Below are 16236 nucleotides of genomic sequence, written 5' to 3' on the forward strand. Positions count from 1 at the left end.
AATGTCAACACTGCTTTAGGTCTTGCACAACTGCGATGTGTTTTATGTTCTGAACATGCACCTTACCTGTAGTAAGTGTAGTAAGAAAGAAGCAACCATCAACTTAAAAGATGGCCTTTCCTGACTGCATCATTGACTTAACATTGCTTTCTATTCTAGAAAAATGGTAAGTAGAAGGCTTTAAAATGCTGTGTTAAAAATAAAGCACAGGCCCAGTAAGATGGCTAGTGGGTAAAGGCTCCTTCTACCAAGGCTGATGTTCTCAGTTTCATCCCGAGAACCCACATGATAGAAGGAGAGAACCAACTCCCCATAGTTGTCCTCTGACCTACACACACTCACACACACACACACACACACACACACACACGTATACAGGTACACACACACATCTTCTGAATAAATAAATGTTTGAAAAACGCATCTATTGTATGTTAAAAGACTTGTTTGCAGCACAGTTGACAATAAGTGGATATTTCAAATGGAGTAGAAACATGTGAGACTGAACTGGAAAAGTCAGAGCAGAATATCCTGCCTTCTCTCCTTGTTTTTTCCTCATCTCTTCCTACTTCCTTTAAGGTTTGGTTCTCATGTTCCATGAACATTATCTTTTGTATTCTCTTGCCTTTTGAGGGCCAGGGCTTGGGGCAGAGAGTCATAGTATAGCAAGCAGATATTGACAAGCTGATTGGGTTGATAGGCCATCTATCCAAGTCCTGGAAAAAGACCTGCAAGAGTCCCAGCACCCTGGAGGCAAAATGGTAAATCTAGAAATGATGGAAAAATGTTCCCCGAGTAGCTGATACTCTCCATGAAGTTTAGGCACTAAAGTCAGCATGCTTTATTCCACAGAACAGATGATCTGCCTTTCGGCAAGACAACTGAGCATAAAATTGGGCAGTAGATCAAAGCTGGGACAGAATGCTATAACAAACAATGACAACAGGAAAAGAAGATGGGAAAAACAGTTAACAGCCTCACGGCCTTGGTCGTTTCACACAGGCTCAGAGGCTAACCACCTTGCCTGTGGTCATTCAGCTCGCAAGGGGAAGTGCCTGGGTTTGGACTCAGTGCTGTTTGATCCTTCAGTTATTCCTCTTTCTACTGAACCATTGAGAGATGGGGCCATGTTGAGTTGTGTTAGGATTAGATCAGCCAGGTGTGACCATTGCATGGGGACAGCAACCAAACTTGATGTTGTCAAGGTTTAGTGTGTTTGAACCCTATTAATGGTCATGTGCAGAACTGATTGGAATGGGGCCGATGTGTGATAAGAGGAGACCATTTAGGGCATTAGTAGAGGAAAGCCCCGAGTGGTAGGAAGAGTAGTTGTACTATCCTGACATTTGTGCCCCATTATGGCCACATTTACTGCTATATAAGAAACACAGCCTTTTCCCACCCCAGCCCCTGAATAGCTTGCTGTCTTGTATGTGGAATCCTGTGACTATGTTCTTGGACCACACCATTGAATTTTTAAGGCACGCCTCTCCCATGTAGTCCATTAGGGGACAGCTGTACATCTTTGATGGCTGTTTCTTGTGAGGAATCTTTCTTTAAATGGATGTTCCTACCACCCCACTTATCTGTGAGTCATATTTTCTTCTTTTATGCTTGGAGTCTTTTATTTTTTTTCAGACTATTAGAATGGCAAATTGGCAGGGACTTTGAACATGTCTTAGCCAAACTCTACTGTATAGAAGAAAAAGGCCTGGTCCCAGGAACTTGGAATTCCTCCCGGTCATGGTGGGTTAGTGACAGTTGAAACCAGTTGCTTAGCCTGTCAGCCAGCTCCCTCGTTATGAAATGGATATGATCCCAGCCCTGTCTGCATCAGACTATATTTATAAGGATTAGTGAAAGAAAATCCACTGAAACCATCAGAAACATTGTCGTTAAGGCTTTTAAGTTAAGGCAAAGCAGCCCTCTTTGAAACTGAATGCAAACATGGAATATTAGGGCAAATACAGTGGAAATGGTCTTGTAATGAGGCTGTTTCCACACAGGAGCATCGAATTTGCACAGATGGCTACTACCGATACTAACAGTAGGATCCAAACTCAAAGTGGCCAGAATCCACATAAGTGCCTTACTCTGCATTCACACACTCCTTTGCAAGAGCTGATCATGCAGTCTGGTGGGTAGAGAAAGGAATAGTTAACACTGTCTGGAGGTTTGTTCCACATTAGGACCACCTTTACTGAAATGTAAGATCAGGGACCAGGAATCCCTCACCTGTAGGGAGGGGCCCAGTCTCCTGGGCGGTTCTGTGGCATGCCGCAACTAGGTGTACTCCAGCTCTGATTGACTTAGAGGGCTTCCGCGCATCCTGTCTGAGATCATCGGTGTTGTGCTATTGCTCTCCGTCAGAGAAGCTTCCTTGTCGCCTTGGCGCTGTGATAATGCTCAGGAAAAGTAGTGAGGTCAGCATCTTTTCACCTTCACAGCGATCAGTCTCGGGAACTGAGGACTTACCGGGCCAGAGAGGCCGACGTCCCTCTCAGAAATGTGTATCAGCAGTGTGTGACCCCTCCCAACTCCAGCTATAGAGCAAAGAACAACCAGTCATTGTGCCTTGAATTAAGTCTCTTACTTCCTTTTCTAACGGGTGCAGTGTGTGAACTGTGCGTTACTTTGACATAGTTTAAACATCCTTAACTGATTTTGTTTTTTAATATCTGTATTTTCAATGCAACAGGAAATGCCCCAAGAACAATAGAGGGCGGAGGCAGAAGCAGAACCTGGGTCATTTTACTTCAGACACTTCATCCAGAATGGTCTGAGCCGCGGACTTTTATATGCGCACTGACCACGTGATGTACATTTATTATGTCTTTTTTTAAAGAATGGAAATATTTATTTCAGAGGCCTTATTTTTGGACATTTTTAGTGTAGTACTGTTGGCTCGTATTTAGAATATTTAGCTACAACAGTTTTTGACTGTTTAGTAGTCTCTGTTTTATGTTTTTAAATACAGAAATTGGCTTCACGAATTTGTAACACATGGTGATACTACTAAGACTTGTTCTTTATCCATGGAATGTAATATTTTTGCAGAGACGGATGGACCCACTTCACGGTGGTCATAAAGTCATACTTCTTCCCCAGTGACCACAGCAAATGACAAAGCATGAACTAAAGTAAAGATGTTTACAGATTACTTTTCTTACAAAAAAAATCTAGAGGACACTGTGTTTAAATAGATATTTAAATGCTTTTGAGGTTTAGTATCTGATTTTTTTTAGACACTTCCCCTATTGCATGGGCTGCCAAGCTGTGTGTATGTGTTAGATGTCACATATTTATAAGCTGTACAAACTGCAGTTGACTATTTCTCTCCTTGAAGAAATAATCCTAATCATTTTAAAAGGGGCCTGGGAATTAACGGTGGAACAGGTCACTGAAAATAGGTTTAGATATTGTCAAGATAGGGCGTTTAATGAGCAGATTGCAATAAAACCTACAGTATCAGCTAAACTACTTTAATACACATTCATTTTTAAACATTGTATTTGTTTTAATATAAATGTACAAATTATATCAGTGTTTGTGAATACAATGCAGAAATAATTGTTAATGATTGGTGCTCTGAAAGTGAGCTTAAAAATGACCTAAGACCTCTAATTCAAATCTGTCCTGTAGTAGCTCTATTAATAGATCGTTGGTGTTTCAAAGTCTGAACTGTGAGTAGAATGTATCGAGGCGTTTAACATGTAGTTTAGCCAGTCAAAAGTATGCATGTAGAGTTTAAAGACTATGTTTAAACTTAAATATTAATTTTAATAATTTGATTTGGAAAAGCATGTTATAATATAATGTTTTCACTATACGGTCTGCTTTGTGTGCTCATTTATTGTATTATTTGATATTGGTCTGTTAGTACTAATAATAGGAACAATTCATAGGACAAGAAGATTGCAGTTCAGAATTCTCTTTCCTTTTACAAACCACCCCCTGAAATGATCCAAAGAGAAAAACTTAGTTCAGTGTTTGAAGCAACTTGGCTTGCAGGCTCAGTATGAGTAACATAGTGGCTTTAGTGAACTTCTTCTCACAGTTTCCCCCTCCCACCCACACAGACTTATTTGAGGTCCTTAGTCAGTCGGCAAGCATGTTTGGAACCGGCCCCGGTGCTTTGCAAGGGCTCATGTTGCAGGGCAGTCACGTATGGGCACTTGTGTTATAAATACTTGACCACTCTCCAGGGTGCGGTTTTCAACCCTTTAAAGCAGCTCCGTTGCCTGCTTCCTAGCCGACTTTTGGCTCCAGGCGTAGGAACCGGATTGCCATAGGACACCTTCTGCTGAGAAAAAAGTAAAATGGAACACAACGGATCAGCTTCAAATGCTGGTAAAATCCACCAGAATCGGTTGTCAAGTGTGACGGAAGATGAAGACCAAGACGCAGCCCTCACCATTGTGACCGTGCTGGACAGAGTGGCCAGTGTCGTGGACAGTGTGCAGGCAAGCCAGAAGAGAATTGAGGAGAGACACAGAGAAATGGGTAACGCGATAAAGTCTGTCCAAATAGACCTGCTGAAGCTCTCACAGTCACACAGCAATACGGGCTACGTTGTCAACAAGCTGTTTGAGAAGACCCGGAAAGTCAGCGCTCACATTAAGGATGTCAAGGCCCGGGTAGAGAAGCAACAGGTTCGTGTAACCAAAGTCGAAACCAAGCAAGAAGAAATAATGAAGAAAAACAAATTCCGAGTGGTAATCTTCCAGGTAAGCTTGCATTTGGGGCCAGCTCGATGACCATATTCCCTCTCATCCTTTGCCACCGAGTCACAGGGGTGTCCAATGTCACATGTCAGCCATGGTATATGGGAATATACTGAGCTCGCCAAATAGTCACCTTGGGAGAGAGAACCATTCCTAACCAATGCTGCTGTCTCTCGCCCATGGGTCAGGCTTCTTATTAGTCATGGAATGTGAACTGTGGCTTGTGGCTCGGGCTATTTCTTGCCTTTGAAACTCAATACTGTCAGGTTCTTTCAGCATTTGAGTCTTAGTAAACACAGTGACCCAGTAGACTTTAGAATGTTGGAGCCAAAAGGGTCTTAAGAAATCTCAAGTTTGAAGACTGGTTTTGCTACATAAAAGAAGAAACCGGGAGGTTCCAAGGATGCAGTTCGGGAGTAGAACACTTGTTCATGTGGCCGAGGCTTGTGTTTGATTTACAGCAGCCCCCTAAAAGAGAACAGTTTAGGAGCCAGCACCCAGGCAGTCATAGATTTATTCTTACCAAGAACTCAACCAGTAAATCAAAAACTCTGAATATAGTTTGTCCATTGGAATTTTTTTTGTATTATTCACAATAAGAAAAGCTAAGTGTTTCCAAATCAGGCCATTATTTGTGTTAAAAATGTTGACTGGTTTTGTAAGACAGTCCAGCCCATAGTTCATGGTGACCTAACCCTCACTATTTAATAATCCAGGCTGGCCTCAAACTATGGTGGTGATCCTGCCACAGCCGTCCAAGTGCTAGTACTATAGACACTGAGTCCCAACTCCCCATTAAGTTTTATGTCTTAATATTATTCTTACAATAATACAGATATAGAAGTCCATAAATAATTCCTTACTCAATTGGGAAGCCTTTTTCCCCCCCGCTAAGATCCTATAAATGCTCAATATATGTTTTTAAAAGACCCTATGGGAAATACATATATTGTATTATAAAAATACAGTATATTTCTTAAGCTCTTGTAAATTAAATGGACAAGTTGGACTCTTTAGTCACATTAAGAATGAACGATGATAAGAAAAGACAAAGCAGATGACACCAGGGATCTTTGCTTGCCTATTTAAACACTGGCTGGTACAGAACTGTAAATCCAAAGTACAAAGGTTAGGGAAGGCCCGTCTTTCCAGTTCTGCTCTTGGGAGAATCAGTTGGCACATTTTGGGAGACATTTTTGATAGTATGTATTATGAACTTTAAATTTTTCCAAACCTACTGGCCCCGAATTTCCTGTGTGTCAGAGGATTTGTTGTAAGCATAAAGTCAGGAATGTGTGGGAATGTCCATCCATGCATACACACATCTATATACTTTTAAAAGTGGAAGTCAGTGTGCACAGAACCCTAGAAGAGCAGACAACATGAAATACAGAAACAGTGATAGAAACGTCAGGCCTGTAACCTTCACGTTCTCTGTGCATTCGGCAGTGTCCCAGACTCAAGTTACGCTGGAATGGGCGAGAGGTACTTTTGGATTTGTTTTTATCAGTTCACAGGGTATTTAGGGAAAAGATGGGGAATTTCGAAGATAGAAGAGTACACTGGTGTCTTTAAAGTTCTTTCCCATCACCCTTTTCTTATAAGCTCCGAGAGGCCTTTCTCTAGGCTTAAAAATGTCACCTGACTTCAGGTGTCCATTCCAGTACTGGTGCAGATAGTGATGAGCTGGGCATGGGACCAAAGAATAGATCCATTCACCTCCTGGGGCATCAGCCACTGCCTGCTCACCCTCATGTGCATGCTTATGTCAGGAAGAACACTGGGGGCCCCACGTATCAGGGGAACCTATAAGCAAAGCAGTTCCCTCAGGATTCACAGAAGCTGCAGCAAGGAAACAGAAATTTCACCTGGCTCCATCTATCGGTGAAATTCTCTCCCTGACCCCTACAGAAAAGCTGTTTTTCTATTTGTTTCTATTCTCTGTAACTTGCTGGTATTTCCTTCCTGTGTTTGGATTCTATAGTTCCATAAAGAAACTGAGAGATACTAGCTAATCATAAAGCTCTTTTCTTTTAAGACAGACTACCTTGAAGATGATGTGAAACTAAGATGTATAAATTATGCAGGAGTTTGTCAAAACAAAACAAATTGCTACCTTTTAGAAGCCTACAGGGAAAATAGGAAGTTTCATATTGTTGACCTAAGACTGAAATTTCTGTACTTGTTATAGGTTAGAATGTATATAGATATATTTACATGGTTATTTTTAGCAGTTAAGATTAACCTTACTTAATTCTCATCGAAGACTGTCCCTTCTAAACTTATTTGAAACTGAGCTAGGCCGCTTAAATATATCTTCATTTTTTTTTTTTTTTTTTTTTTAAGATTTATTTATTTATTATATGTAAGTACACTGTAGTTGTCTTCAGATACACCGGAAGAGGGCACCAGATCTCATTACGGGTGGTTGTGAGCCACCATGTGGTTGCTGGGATTTGAACTTCGGACCTTCGGAAGAGCAGTCGGGTGCCCTTACCCACTGAGCCATCTCACCAGCCCCCATATATCTTCATTTTTATCTGAGATATTCCTTAAGTTTTCCCAGGCATCTCTTTTGTTGATAATATTTATTGGTGTCTTATCTTCTACAGTTGTATACGTCTAAGCTTTTGGCCAAATTCTGAATGTTGGCATTTAAAGGTTGCCTGACATTCTTACCCAGGTTGTTTCTCTTTGAACACTGGTGATCCCTCTCCCTGTGCGTGGGTGGCATGAGCCACAGCGTAGCTTCTCAATTGCAGTTACTAAGGAAGCACAAGTCTGTGGCTAGAAAGTTTTCAGTCTCCTCTAATGATAAGTTCTGCACTTCTGTGTATCCAAAGTGTTGCTGGCTGTGTTCCTTTGATACTGATTCGCTTCCACTTTTCTCGGATCCTTAGCATTCATTCTGCTGTAACAATGGTCCTTTAGACCAGGTGTGGTGGTGTAAACCTACAGTCCTGTCAGTTGCCAGGCTGAGGCAGGAGGATTGGGAATTCAGATATCCTGTGATTTTTGAGGCATGCCTGAGCTATGTGAGACCCTGTCTCAAAAACAATAAAAAGCTAGTTTTACCTGGACTTTGATATAGACATGTGATTGTATTCAGAAGTCAACTGTAATTTACCCCATCAACCTTCTGTCGTTAGCACTGTGTGCTTGCCCTTAACTCACAGTGGTCCCAGCTCCTGGGGGCTGTGTTAGATTCCCCGGCAAGGTCTTTCCCTACCTTTGTCTCTGTTTGCTTGATTTTGTACTGTCGGCTCTGTGTTTGAAGAGAAGGATGTGTGATACTCCAGTTTCCCCGTGTCTTACGCCTCCACTGCAGGCTTCTGGGGATCTCTGTCTACCAAGTAATACCCTGATGCCCTTTGGCTCTTTCCTTTTCTAATTATACCTTCTTAGGCTCGCCCAGCCCACACTTTTGCTGAGGCGGCTCCCCACAACAGGTGTCAGGAAGGGAGAGGAATAACTTGCCTGCCTCTAACTGATTCATCAGAGAGTCATTAGACGCCCACCTCTGCCTCTTTTGTCCAGGAGAGGCAGGGCTCATGAGCATTCTGATCCTGTAGCCAACAAGGCCATTTCAGTGAAGGAATTAGATTCTAAGGATGTCTTCTTGACTATCAAGCTGGTCATGTCTTAGAGTGTGTGCAAACATCCTTCTTGTGTATTTATTCAATCTGTTGAGTGGAATCAACCTGAATTTCAAACGTCTCATTTAGAAAATTTAACTCATGGTCCAGTTTTTAAAAATGTCATAATTCTTTGAGGCCAGCCTGGTCTACAGAGTGAGTTCCAGGATAGCCAGGGCTACACAGAGAAACCATGTCTAGAAAAAAAAACAAGAAAAAAAAAGTCATAATTCACCGGGCAGTGGTTGCACGCCTTTAATCCTAGGCAGAGGCAGGTGGATTTATGAGTTCTAGGCCAGCCTGGTCTACAAAGTGAGTTCCAGGATAGCCAGGGCTACACAGAGATACCCTGTCTCAAAAAAAAAAAAAATCGTAATTCCTGAAGTTTTTGCCTGTTGTGTTTTAGAAATAACCTCTAAATGGCACACCAGTTTCTTTCACCTGTGCCCTGTGCTGGCCTGTCTCTAGCTGGTTCTCTTCTGACACACTTGGCAGAGTCTGTTCTTCTCTTAAGTGGCTTTGCCCTTCACCCCTCCCCCGCCCTACTGTGTAATTCAGGCTGGTGTTGATCTTGTGGTCCTCCTCCCGAGTCCTCCTAAGAACTGGGGCTATGGTCATGGACCACTGTGGCAGCCAAATAAAGCTTTTAAGATGACTCATTTGATAGGAGACTTCGCTTGATCTGAAGCCATCCTGGGATGGTATAGAATTTTCCCAAAGTCAATTTCACTCTGAATTTTGAGATACCTTTTACCTCTGAGGAGTTTTGAATGAAACACCATTCAGTTGCTGGGAACTGGTTTTCCTCCTGCCGTGGGATCTGAATTCAGGCCATCAGGTTTGCTTGGCAAGTGTTTTTTACCTCCTGAGTCCAAACTCTTCTCCTTTTTAACGTGAGTTCCGGGGTCTGAACTTAGGTTCTCTTGGGTGGCAAACTCTTCCCTGCTGGGGCCTTCCCAGAGAGCCTTCCGCAGGCACAGAGAGGAGTGTTGGAGGGTCTTTGATGACAGGGTGGCCTGTAGAGGAGTGATCATCTAGGGGAGGGAGGGAGCCAGGCCAGGGGAATCTCTCAGCTGACCGATTAGTAATCAGCTGCTTCTTTATTTATACAGTTTTCACAGAACAAAGACAGACCAGTGATTGTCCAAGTGGCACAGAGTGTGTGCTTGATCTTTCTTTGTATGTGCAGGGTAACAAGTTCAGGTTAAAGAGTCCAAAGAAGTCTCCTCCGGAGCAAGCACGTTTATTATACGACAGCCTGCTTGAAGGTTGGCAGTATTTGCTGTCTGAAAGCACTCCGGACAAACAAGAGTATCTGAACTGGTCTTTTTATGAATAGCAAATAGAAATTATATAATAACTTCTCTTACTACATGTTTCATCATCTACACTGTAAAGTAGAAATGTTTTAGTTAATCTGTCCTATTTACTGAATTCCATTTCTCCAGGATGTACCCTGCGTGTCCCCTATCTTTAAGCTACATTTTTAGAGACCTAAGCCTATGATAAAAAGAGACCTTGAACCTATAACCTGTTCTCCTGGTCAGTCAGAGTTTGCCAATTGTCTCTCTGTTTACCCTGCACCGATTATGCTGTTTGAGTTTGCTCAGGGGAAGATACCCCAAGAAGATTTCTGGAGTGATAACCTCATTTAACTCTGTGCTTATCTGTGCTCAATGATCTCCAGGGCAAAAGGAAGACTTCCAAATAGTGGCCAGATAAAGTTAATTTTATGATTTTCATAAAGTAGCAAGTCCCCAAGAATGCAACACACAGAGCTCAAACTCCAAAAGTTAGAGACAGAAGGACAGCAATGGTAGTAATCCACTCGGCTTTGCTGGAACTGTGCCGAGCAGCTGTGCTTCTCGCCATTTTTAGTGGATATAGCTGTGCCACTTCACCAGCTGAGCAGTCTCCCTGTGCAAGAGTTTCATGATTTTAATAAATTTTATATATATTCTCTAATTCTTTTTTGCAGCCCAGACTTCATCCCCCTCCCGGTTTGCCCCATGACCATTTCCAACCCCATACCTCCTCCCCACTGTCTCCACGAGGATGTCCTCCAATGTCCTCACCACCCCCACCCCACCATACCTCCCTACTTCCTGGGGCCTCAAGTCTCTCGAGGGTTAGGTGAATCTTCTTTCACTGAGGCCAGACCAGGCAGTCCTCTGCTGTATATGTGTTGGGGGCCTCATATAAGCTGGTGTATGCTGCCTGGTTGGTGGTTCAGTGTCTGAGAGATCTCGGGGTTCAAGTCAGTTAAGACTGCTGGTCTTCCCATGGGGTTGCCCTCCTCCTCAGCTTCTTCCAGCTTTTCCTCAATTCAACCACCGGGGTCCCCGGCTTCTGTCCATTGGTTAGGTGTAAGTATCTGCATCTGACTCTTTCAGCTGCTTGTTGGGCCTCTCAGAGGGCAGCTATGCTAGACTCCTGTCTGCAAGCACACCACAGCATCAGGAACAGTGTCAGGGACCCAGGCCTCCCCTTGAGATGGATCCCAATTTGGGCCTGTCACTGGACCTCCTTTCTTTCATGCTCTTCTCCATTTTTGTCCCTGCAGTTCCTTCAGGCGGGAACAATTCTGGGTCAGAGTTTTTGACTGTGGAATGCCACATCCCTCCACTTTATGGCCTGTCCCTCCACTGGAGGTGGAGTCTACAAGTTCCCTCTCCCCACTGTAGAGCACTTCATCTAAGGTCCCTCCCTTTGAGTCTTGAGAGTCTCTCACCTCCCTGGTCTCTGGTACATTCTAGAGGGTCCCCCCCACCTCCTACCTCCTGAGGTTGCCCTGTTTCCATTTTTTTCTGCTGGCCCCTAGGGCTTTAGTCCTATTCCCTTTAATGTCGTCTCTACATAATAGTTCTTAATGCATATTTCTAGCCCTTACCTCCCTCCTGAATCCCGGTTTCTCAGCCTCTCTGCACGAATACCCACTGCGCATCGAAGGACAGGGTCTCTTGCTTCTGTGCTTTCTCAGTTAATGGCAGATTCCTCCCTCTGTAGATCTAGCTACGGGTTCTATGGGTTCTATGGGTTCTATGGGTTCTGACTTCCCAAGCAGAGCTGCAGTCAGAAGACTTCTCACCCCTTTCCCTGCCCGCAGATGCCCTGTCTTCCCTGTGCTTAAACTCACCACTGCACTCTACATTCTCCTTGCGTGTCCTAACCCAGATGCCCTGTCTCTAGCAGAGTGACACTCGCACAGCATGGGTCAAATCATGTCCCTACTGTCCTCAAAACCTTGAGAAGTCTTCCTGTCAGAATAGTAACTTCTGTCCTCACTACTGGACCTAGAGCCTTTCTTGACCTGGCCTTCTCTGCCTGGGAAAAATTAGGGCATTTGAATAGATTCTTAAAGAAAGCTATCATTTGTAAAGTTAAAAAGAGGTTAAGGGGGCATTGAAGAGAGAGGCAGCCATGTATACGAAGGTGTAGAATGTTAGTGTCCAACTACTTGGCGCTGAGATGTGACATGAACTTCTGCAAGTACGTTGGGGCACGTCCATAGCTATCCTGGCATTTACATCTCAGACTGCTCTAGGGTGGACCCATCTTGCTGAAGGATTCAAAATCATTTGTGTTTGAGGAACTTGAGAGTGGATTGTGACTAGAGAAGCAGGAAGGTGGGGTCAGGTCAAGAGCTTTCTAAGCATACTGGAAGGTTCAGGTTCAATTCTTAAACACTGGTGGGCTCTGAGAAGTCTTCAGTGGGTTCTAACCAAACTCTGCTTGTAAAAGTATTTCTCAGGAAACTCTCAGATAATGAATGATCTGGAACGAGAGGGCCTGGGGGAGACTGATGGCCCAAGTTCAGACCCGAGGCGATGAGGAGCTGAGTTAAGGCATGGGTAGAGGAGTGAGAAGCGAGCTCAGTATGCTGCAGTGTTATTGGTGGAGCTTGATGGCCAGTTGACTGTGGGACAAGAGGGTGAGGATGTATTTGGGGTGGTGTTCCTGAGATCTTTACCTTGTGTGTTGCCTAGATGGCCACCGGTGCTGAGAAAGGCAGGAAAGGCAATATAACGGATGAGGATGATGGACGGGCCTTGAGGCTTGTCCTTCTGAGAGGTGCCTGTGCTATAGTTAGAGGGAGAAGTTTGTGAGCTTTGGAGTGGAGATGTGAAGATACAGTATTGTGAGAAAAAGGCCAAGGAGAGAGAAAGAGAGAAACCCTGAAAGATGTAGGCTGGGGACAAACAGCAGGGAGAGGCGGGTGGTAAGGTGTGAGGTGTGGTCAGAGGTAAAAGCTGGTGCCTGCTCCAAAGGAAGTACTCACATGCATTGTTTTTCTCTCCTCCAGGAGGACATTCCCTGCCCCGCATCCCTGTCTGTTGTTAAAGACAGAAGCCTGCCCGAGAACCAGGAGGAGGCCGAAGAAGTCTTCGATCCCCCAATAGAGCTCTCCTCGGATGAGGAGTATTATGTTGAAGAAAGCAGATCTGCCAGGCTTAGGAAGTCAGGCAAAGAGCACATTGACCACATCAAGAAAGCCTTTTCCAGAGAAAACATGCAGAAGACACGGCAGACTCTTGACAAGAAAGTGAGTGGGATTAGAACTAGGATAGTCACTCCTGAGAGGAGAGAGAGGCTGAGGCAGTCGGGAGAGAGGCTGAGGCAGTCAGGAGAGAGGCTGAGGCAGTCGGGGGAAAGATTTAAGAAATCGATTTCCAGTGCCGCTCCCTCAAAGGAAGCTTTTAAGATTCGGAGCCTTAGGAAAGCGAAGGATCCCAAGGCCGAGGGCCAGGAGGTAGACAGAGGGATGGGCGTGGACATCATCTCAGGTAGCCTGGCTCTGGGGCCCATCCATGAGTTCCACTCTGATGAGTTCAGTGAAACAGAAAAGGAGGTGACCAAAGGAGGGTACAGTCCCCAAGAAGGAGGGGACCCCCCAACGCCTGAGCCTTTGAAGGTGACTTTTAAACCCCAGGTGAGGGTAGAGGATGACGAGTCACTCCTGTTGGAGCTAAAGCAGTCCTCATAGAGGATTTAAGTACGAGCATCCATCACTTGGAATCATGTGGTTGTAGTTTGAATGGTGTGGTATTCATATTCATTTATATTCATCCGCAGTGGAAAGGCAGATGGTAGAAAAGCTTCATTTCTTACCTCTAAAATCCTAAAGATGCTGGAAATATTATATACAATTTTTGTACAATTTCCTTGGGAATTCTATTCCCCTGAGAATATATGACTCTGACAGCACCCCACCCCTGTCTGCCTACCCCCTTACGTCATGCCTTTTCGTGGCAGCTCTTGGCCAATGAGAAAATAGTTGCACGGCTCTGGTCAGTTAGATGATATGCCATTCATAACACAGGAACAACGGATCTGTGTCCGTTGTTCATCAGCAAACTCTAGATCTGGGTCAGGATTGACACATCCAGTCAAGAAGGGGAGTAGCTGATGAGTACATCGTGTTATCCAGATGTTCACATCTGGAGATTCATTAGTGAGTCAGTAGCCTTATGAAGGTTACAAAGTTCTTGTGTGAGGGAAAGGAAATGGAAGTCTGGGACTTGAACATTTTAGCTGCGGCAACATAACTTTATTCTAGTGAGATACTTGGCTGGTTGCCACATATTCTCAATGCTAAAATGAAAAAAAGGGCTTGCTCTTCCTGTACTTCTTGGAGAACTTGAGATCTGAGGTGGTGTCACAGAGTTTGTGAGAACAAGACACACGACAAGTGGAGAAGCCCACAAATCGCACTGGCTCCCCTAACACAGAATGGAAACAGTTACATCTGTGAGGAAGCCCTCGGCACAGGCTCCAAGGCCAGAGCTGAGCGGAAACTGGGGTGGTTCACAAGTCTTCACGGAATAAAGAGTGAAAAAAGAATGCTTGCATGGGTGCCTTCTCGTTACAGACTGAGACCATACCTTGGCCTTTTAGCCACGTCCTAACATACTCCTTGGAAATCTGCCTCTAATTGTCTTTAGATTTGGACATGGTGTGGGCGAGTGCAGGTGTTGTTTGCACAGCACAAGGTAGAAGTATGGGGCTCAGTTGTCAAGTGGCTTTTCTGGGGTCTGCCCTGATGTGCTGGACATGGGAATGACTTCCGGCATGCCTGTTTTCCAGAGTGAGCCCTTTAGGGCTAAGAACAGCACCCCTAAGCTGTCACAGCCACCTTGGAGGGCGTCCAATTCCTGTTACCTCTTAGATTTACATCTGGGTGGTCAAGAAGTAGAAATTGCTACTGAAGGAAAACCATACTGATTCCGCACTTCCAGCACACTGTAGTCTTCAGGTCATTTTCTTGATATGGAAAAGATGGTAGGATTTTATATATATATATTTTACTCACATTTAGTTTAATTTGGAATATTCATGTAGTACTTAAATAAATGCAGGCATGACGGTGCATGTCTGCTACCCCAGCACTGAGAAGGCTGAAACAGGTCACAAATGGAGTGAGCCTGGATTCTCTTTATATGTACAGATCAGTATAGTTTCCTTTTCGCATGGCCTGAATACATGTTCTTCTTGCTGCCTCCTCTTCCTCCTCCTCCTCCCTCCTCCTCCCTCCTCCTCCTTCTCCTCTTCCTACTCTTCCTCTTCTTCCTCCTCCTTTCTCCTCCTCCTTCCTCCTCCTCCTCCTCCTCTCTTTTGGTTTGTTTGTTTGTTTTTGTTTTTTTTGAGACAGGGTTTCTTTGTGTGGCCTTGGATGTCCTGGAACTTTCTCTGTAGACCAGGCTGGCCTCTAACTCACAGACACCTGCCTGCGTCTGCCTCCTGAGTGCTGGGGTTAAAGGCATGCATCACCACTACACAGCATCTTGTTCTCTTTATACTGCAAACTAAAGCATTGAGTAAAACTTTGAAAGAATAATTCCAAACACATTTTCATAACAGCTGAGAAGGAGGTTAGGTGTCCAAGAATAAATTTGAATGTGAGATGATGTTATTGCAAAACGTGAGGCCAGTATTGTGGTTGTAAATCTTTTAACCAATGACGAATGGTAACCACAATATGCAAATGAAGGATGAGTTAACCGATGGTAAATCAAGGCTCCGAGGGAATATAGGGAAGTCAGAGCTGTGGTAAGTCGAGGGTAGGAAGAATATCGAGAAGTTACAGTAGTTGTTTTCCGTTTGTTTCATTTGGTCTAAAATATTTTTCTGCAAATATCTAGGGCTTTTGTTTACTGACTCATTAATATCCAGCCTTAACAGCTTTTAAAGTGTTGCACCAGCAGCTATGTTAGAGTCTGACTGGGAAGGAGCTATGTCCTGGCCAGCTCCTTGTCTTGATAGCTAGCATTTGGCACCAGAACCACCGGATGTTTTGTGCTGCTGACGGCTCACTGTAATCCTGTGCTCTGTGTTCACTAACAGGAGTCCCCCTCCATGTTGTAAGATCATGTGTCAGCATCTTTTCATGTCTAGGACATCCCTAAATTCTACATTAAGGATCTCTTGTACCAGTCCCTCCAGGGGTGACTGACATTCAGCCGGTGGTTTGGGGAGATGTACCTTCCACTTTAGACCATGGCCAAGTTCATCCGTAACTTCGCAAAGAAGGCACCATCGATGATGGCCGCTACCGTGACTTACTCGAAGCCTTGATTGGCCACATTTTGGCACTATGCCAAGGTTGAGGTTGTTCCCCCAACCCCTGGTGAAACCCCTATGTGAATTCAGAGCATGAACTAAATTATTCAGCTGGGCGTGGTGGCGCATGCCTTTAACCCCAGCACTTGGGAGGCAGAGGAAGGTGAATTTCTGAGTTTGAGGCCAGCCTGGTCTACAGAGTGAGTTCCAGGACAGCTAGGGCTACACAGAGAAACCCTGTCAAAAAAACAAAACAAAACAAAACAAAAAATCAAAGTGCTAAAACTGGTAACTTCAAACACTTCCGATTTGTGCTCTTA

General features: G+C 44.3%; 2 protein-coding genes across 5 annotated transcripts in view; both read left to right on the forward strand.

Moving 5' to 3' along the window:
• Nucleotides 1-3830, forward strand: part of Tmeff1 (transmembrane protein with EGF-like and two follistatin-like domains 1) — a 78062-nt gene extending 74232 nt beyond the window's left edge. For 3 of the 4 annotated variants that reach the window (XM_006537838.1, NM_001356272.1, NM_021436.3), the window contains exon 10: nucleotides 2699-3829. In XM_006537838.1, the coding sequence (XP_006537901.1) occupies nucleotides 2699-2783 (85 nt within the window). In that variant the 3' untranslated portion in view covers nucleotides 2784-3829. Of the gene's footprint in view, nucleotides 1-2698 lie in introns of all 4 variants that reach the window. The other variant, XM_006537837.2, reaches the window with a different exon arrangement.
• Nucleotides 3831-4211: 381 nt separating this feature from the next.
• Cavin4 (caveolae associated 4) lies at nucleotides 4212-14190 on the forward strand. The gene is made up of 2 exons (NM_026509.3): nucleotides 4212-4727; nucleotides 12663-14190. The coding sequence occupies exons 1-2, from the start codon at nucleotides 4320-4322 to the stop codon at nucleotides 13341-13343; spliced, it is 1089 nt and encodes a 362-aa protein (NP_080785.2). The 5' UTR covers nucleotides 4212-4319; the 3' UTR covers nucleotides 13344-14190.
• The last annotated feature ends 2046 nt before the right edge of the window (nucleotides 14191-16236 follow it).

This window comes from Mus musculus, chromosome 4 (genome assembly GCF_000001635.26).
Source record: "Mus musculus strain C57BL/6J chromosome 4, GRCm38.p6 C57BL/6J".
Taxonomy (NCBI): Eukaryota; Metazoa; Chordata; class Mammalia; order Rodentia; family Muridae; genus Mus; species Mus musculus.

What these genes read in the sequence shown, in the direction of transcription:
- Cavin4 (NM_026509.3), top strand. Translation starts at nt 4,320, where the DNA reads ATGGAACACAACGGATCAGCTTCAAATGCTGGTAAAATCCACCAGAAT. An exon ending in TCCGAGTGGTAATCTTCCAG is followed by an intron (nt 4,728 to 12,662) that starts GTAAGCTTGCAT and finishes TCTCTCCTCCAG; the next exon opens with GAGGACATTCCCTGCCCCGC.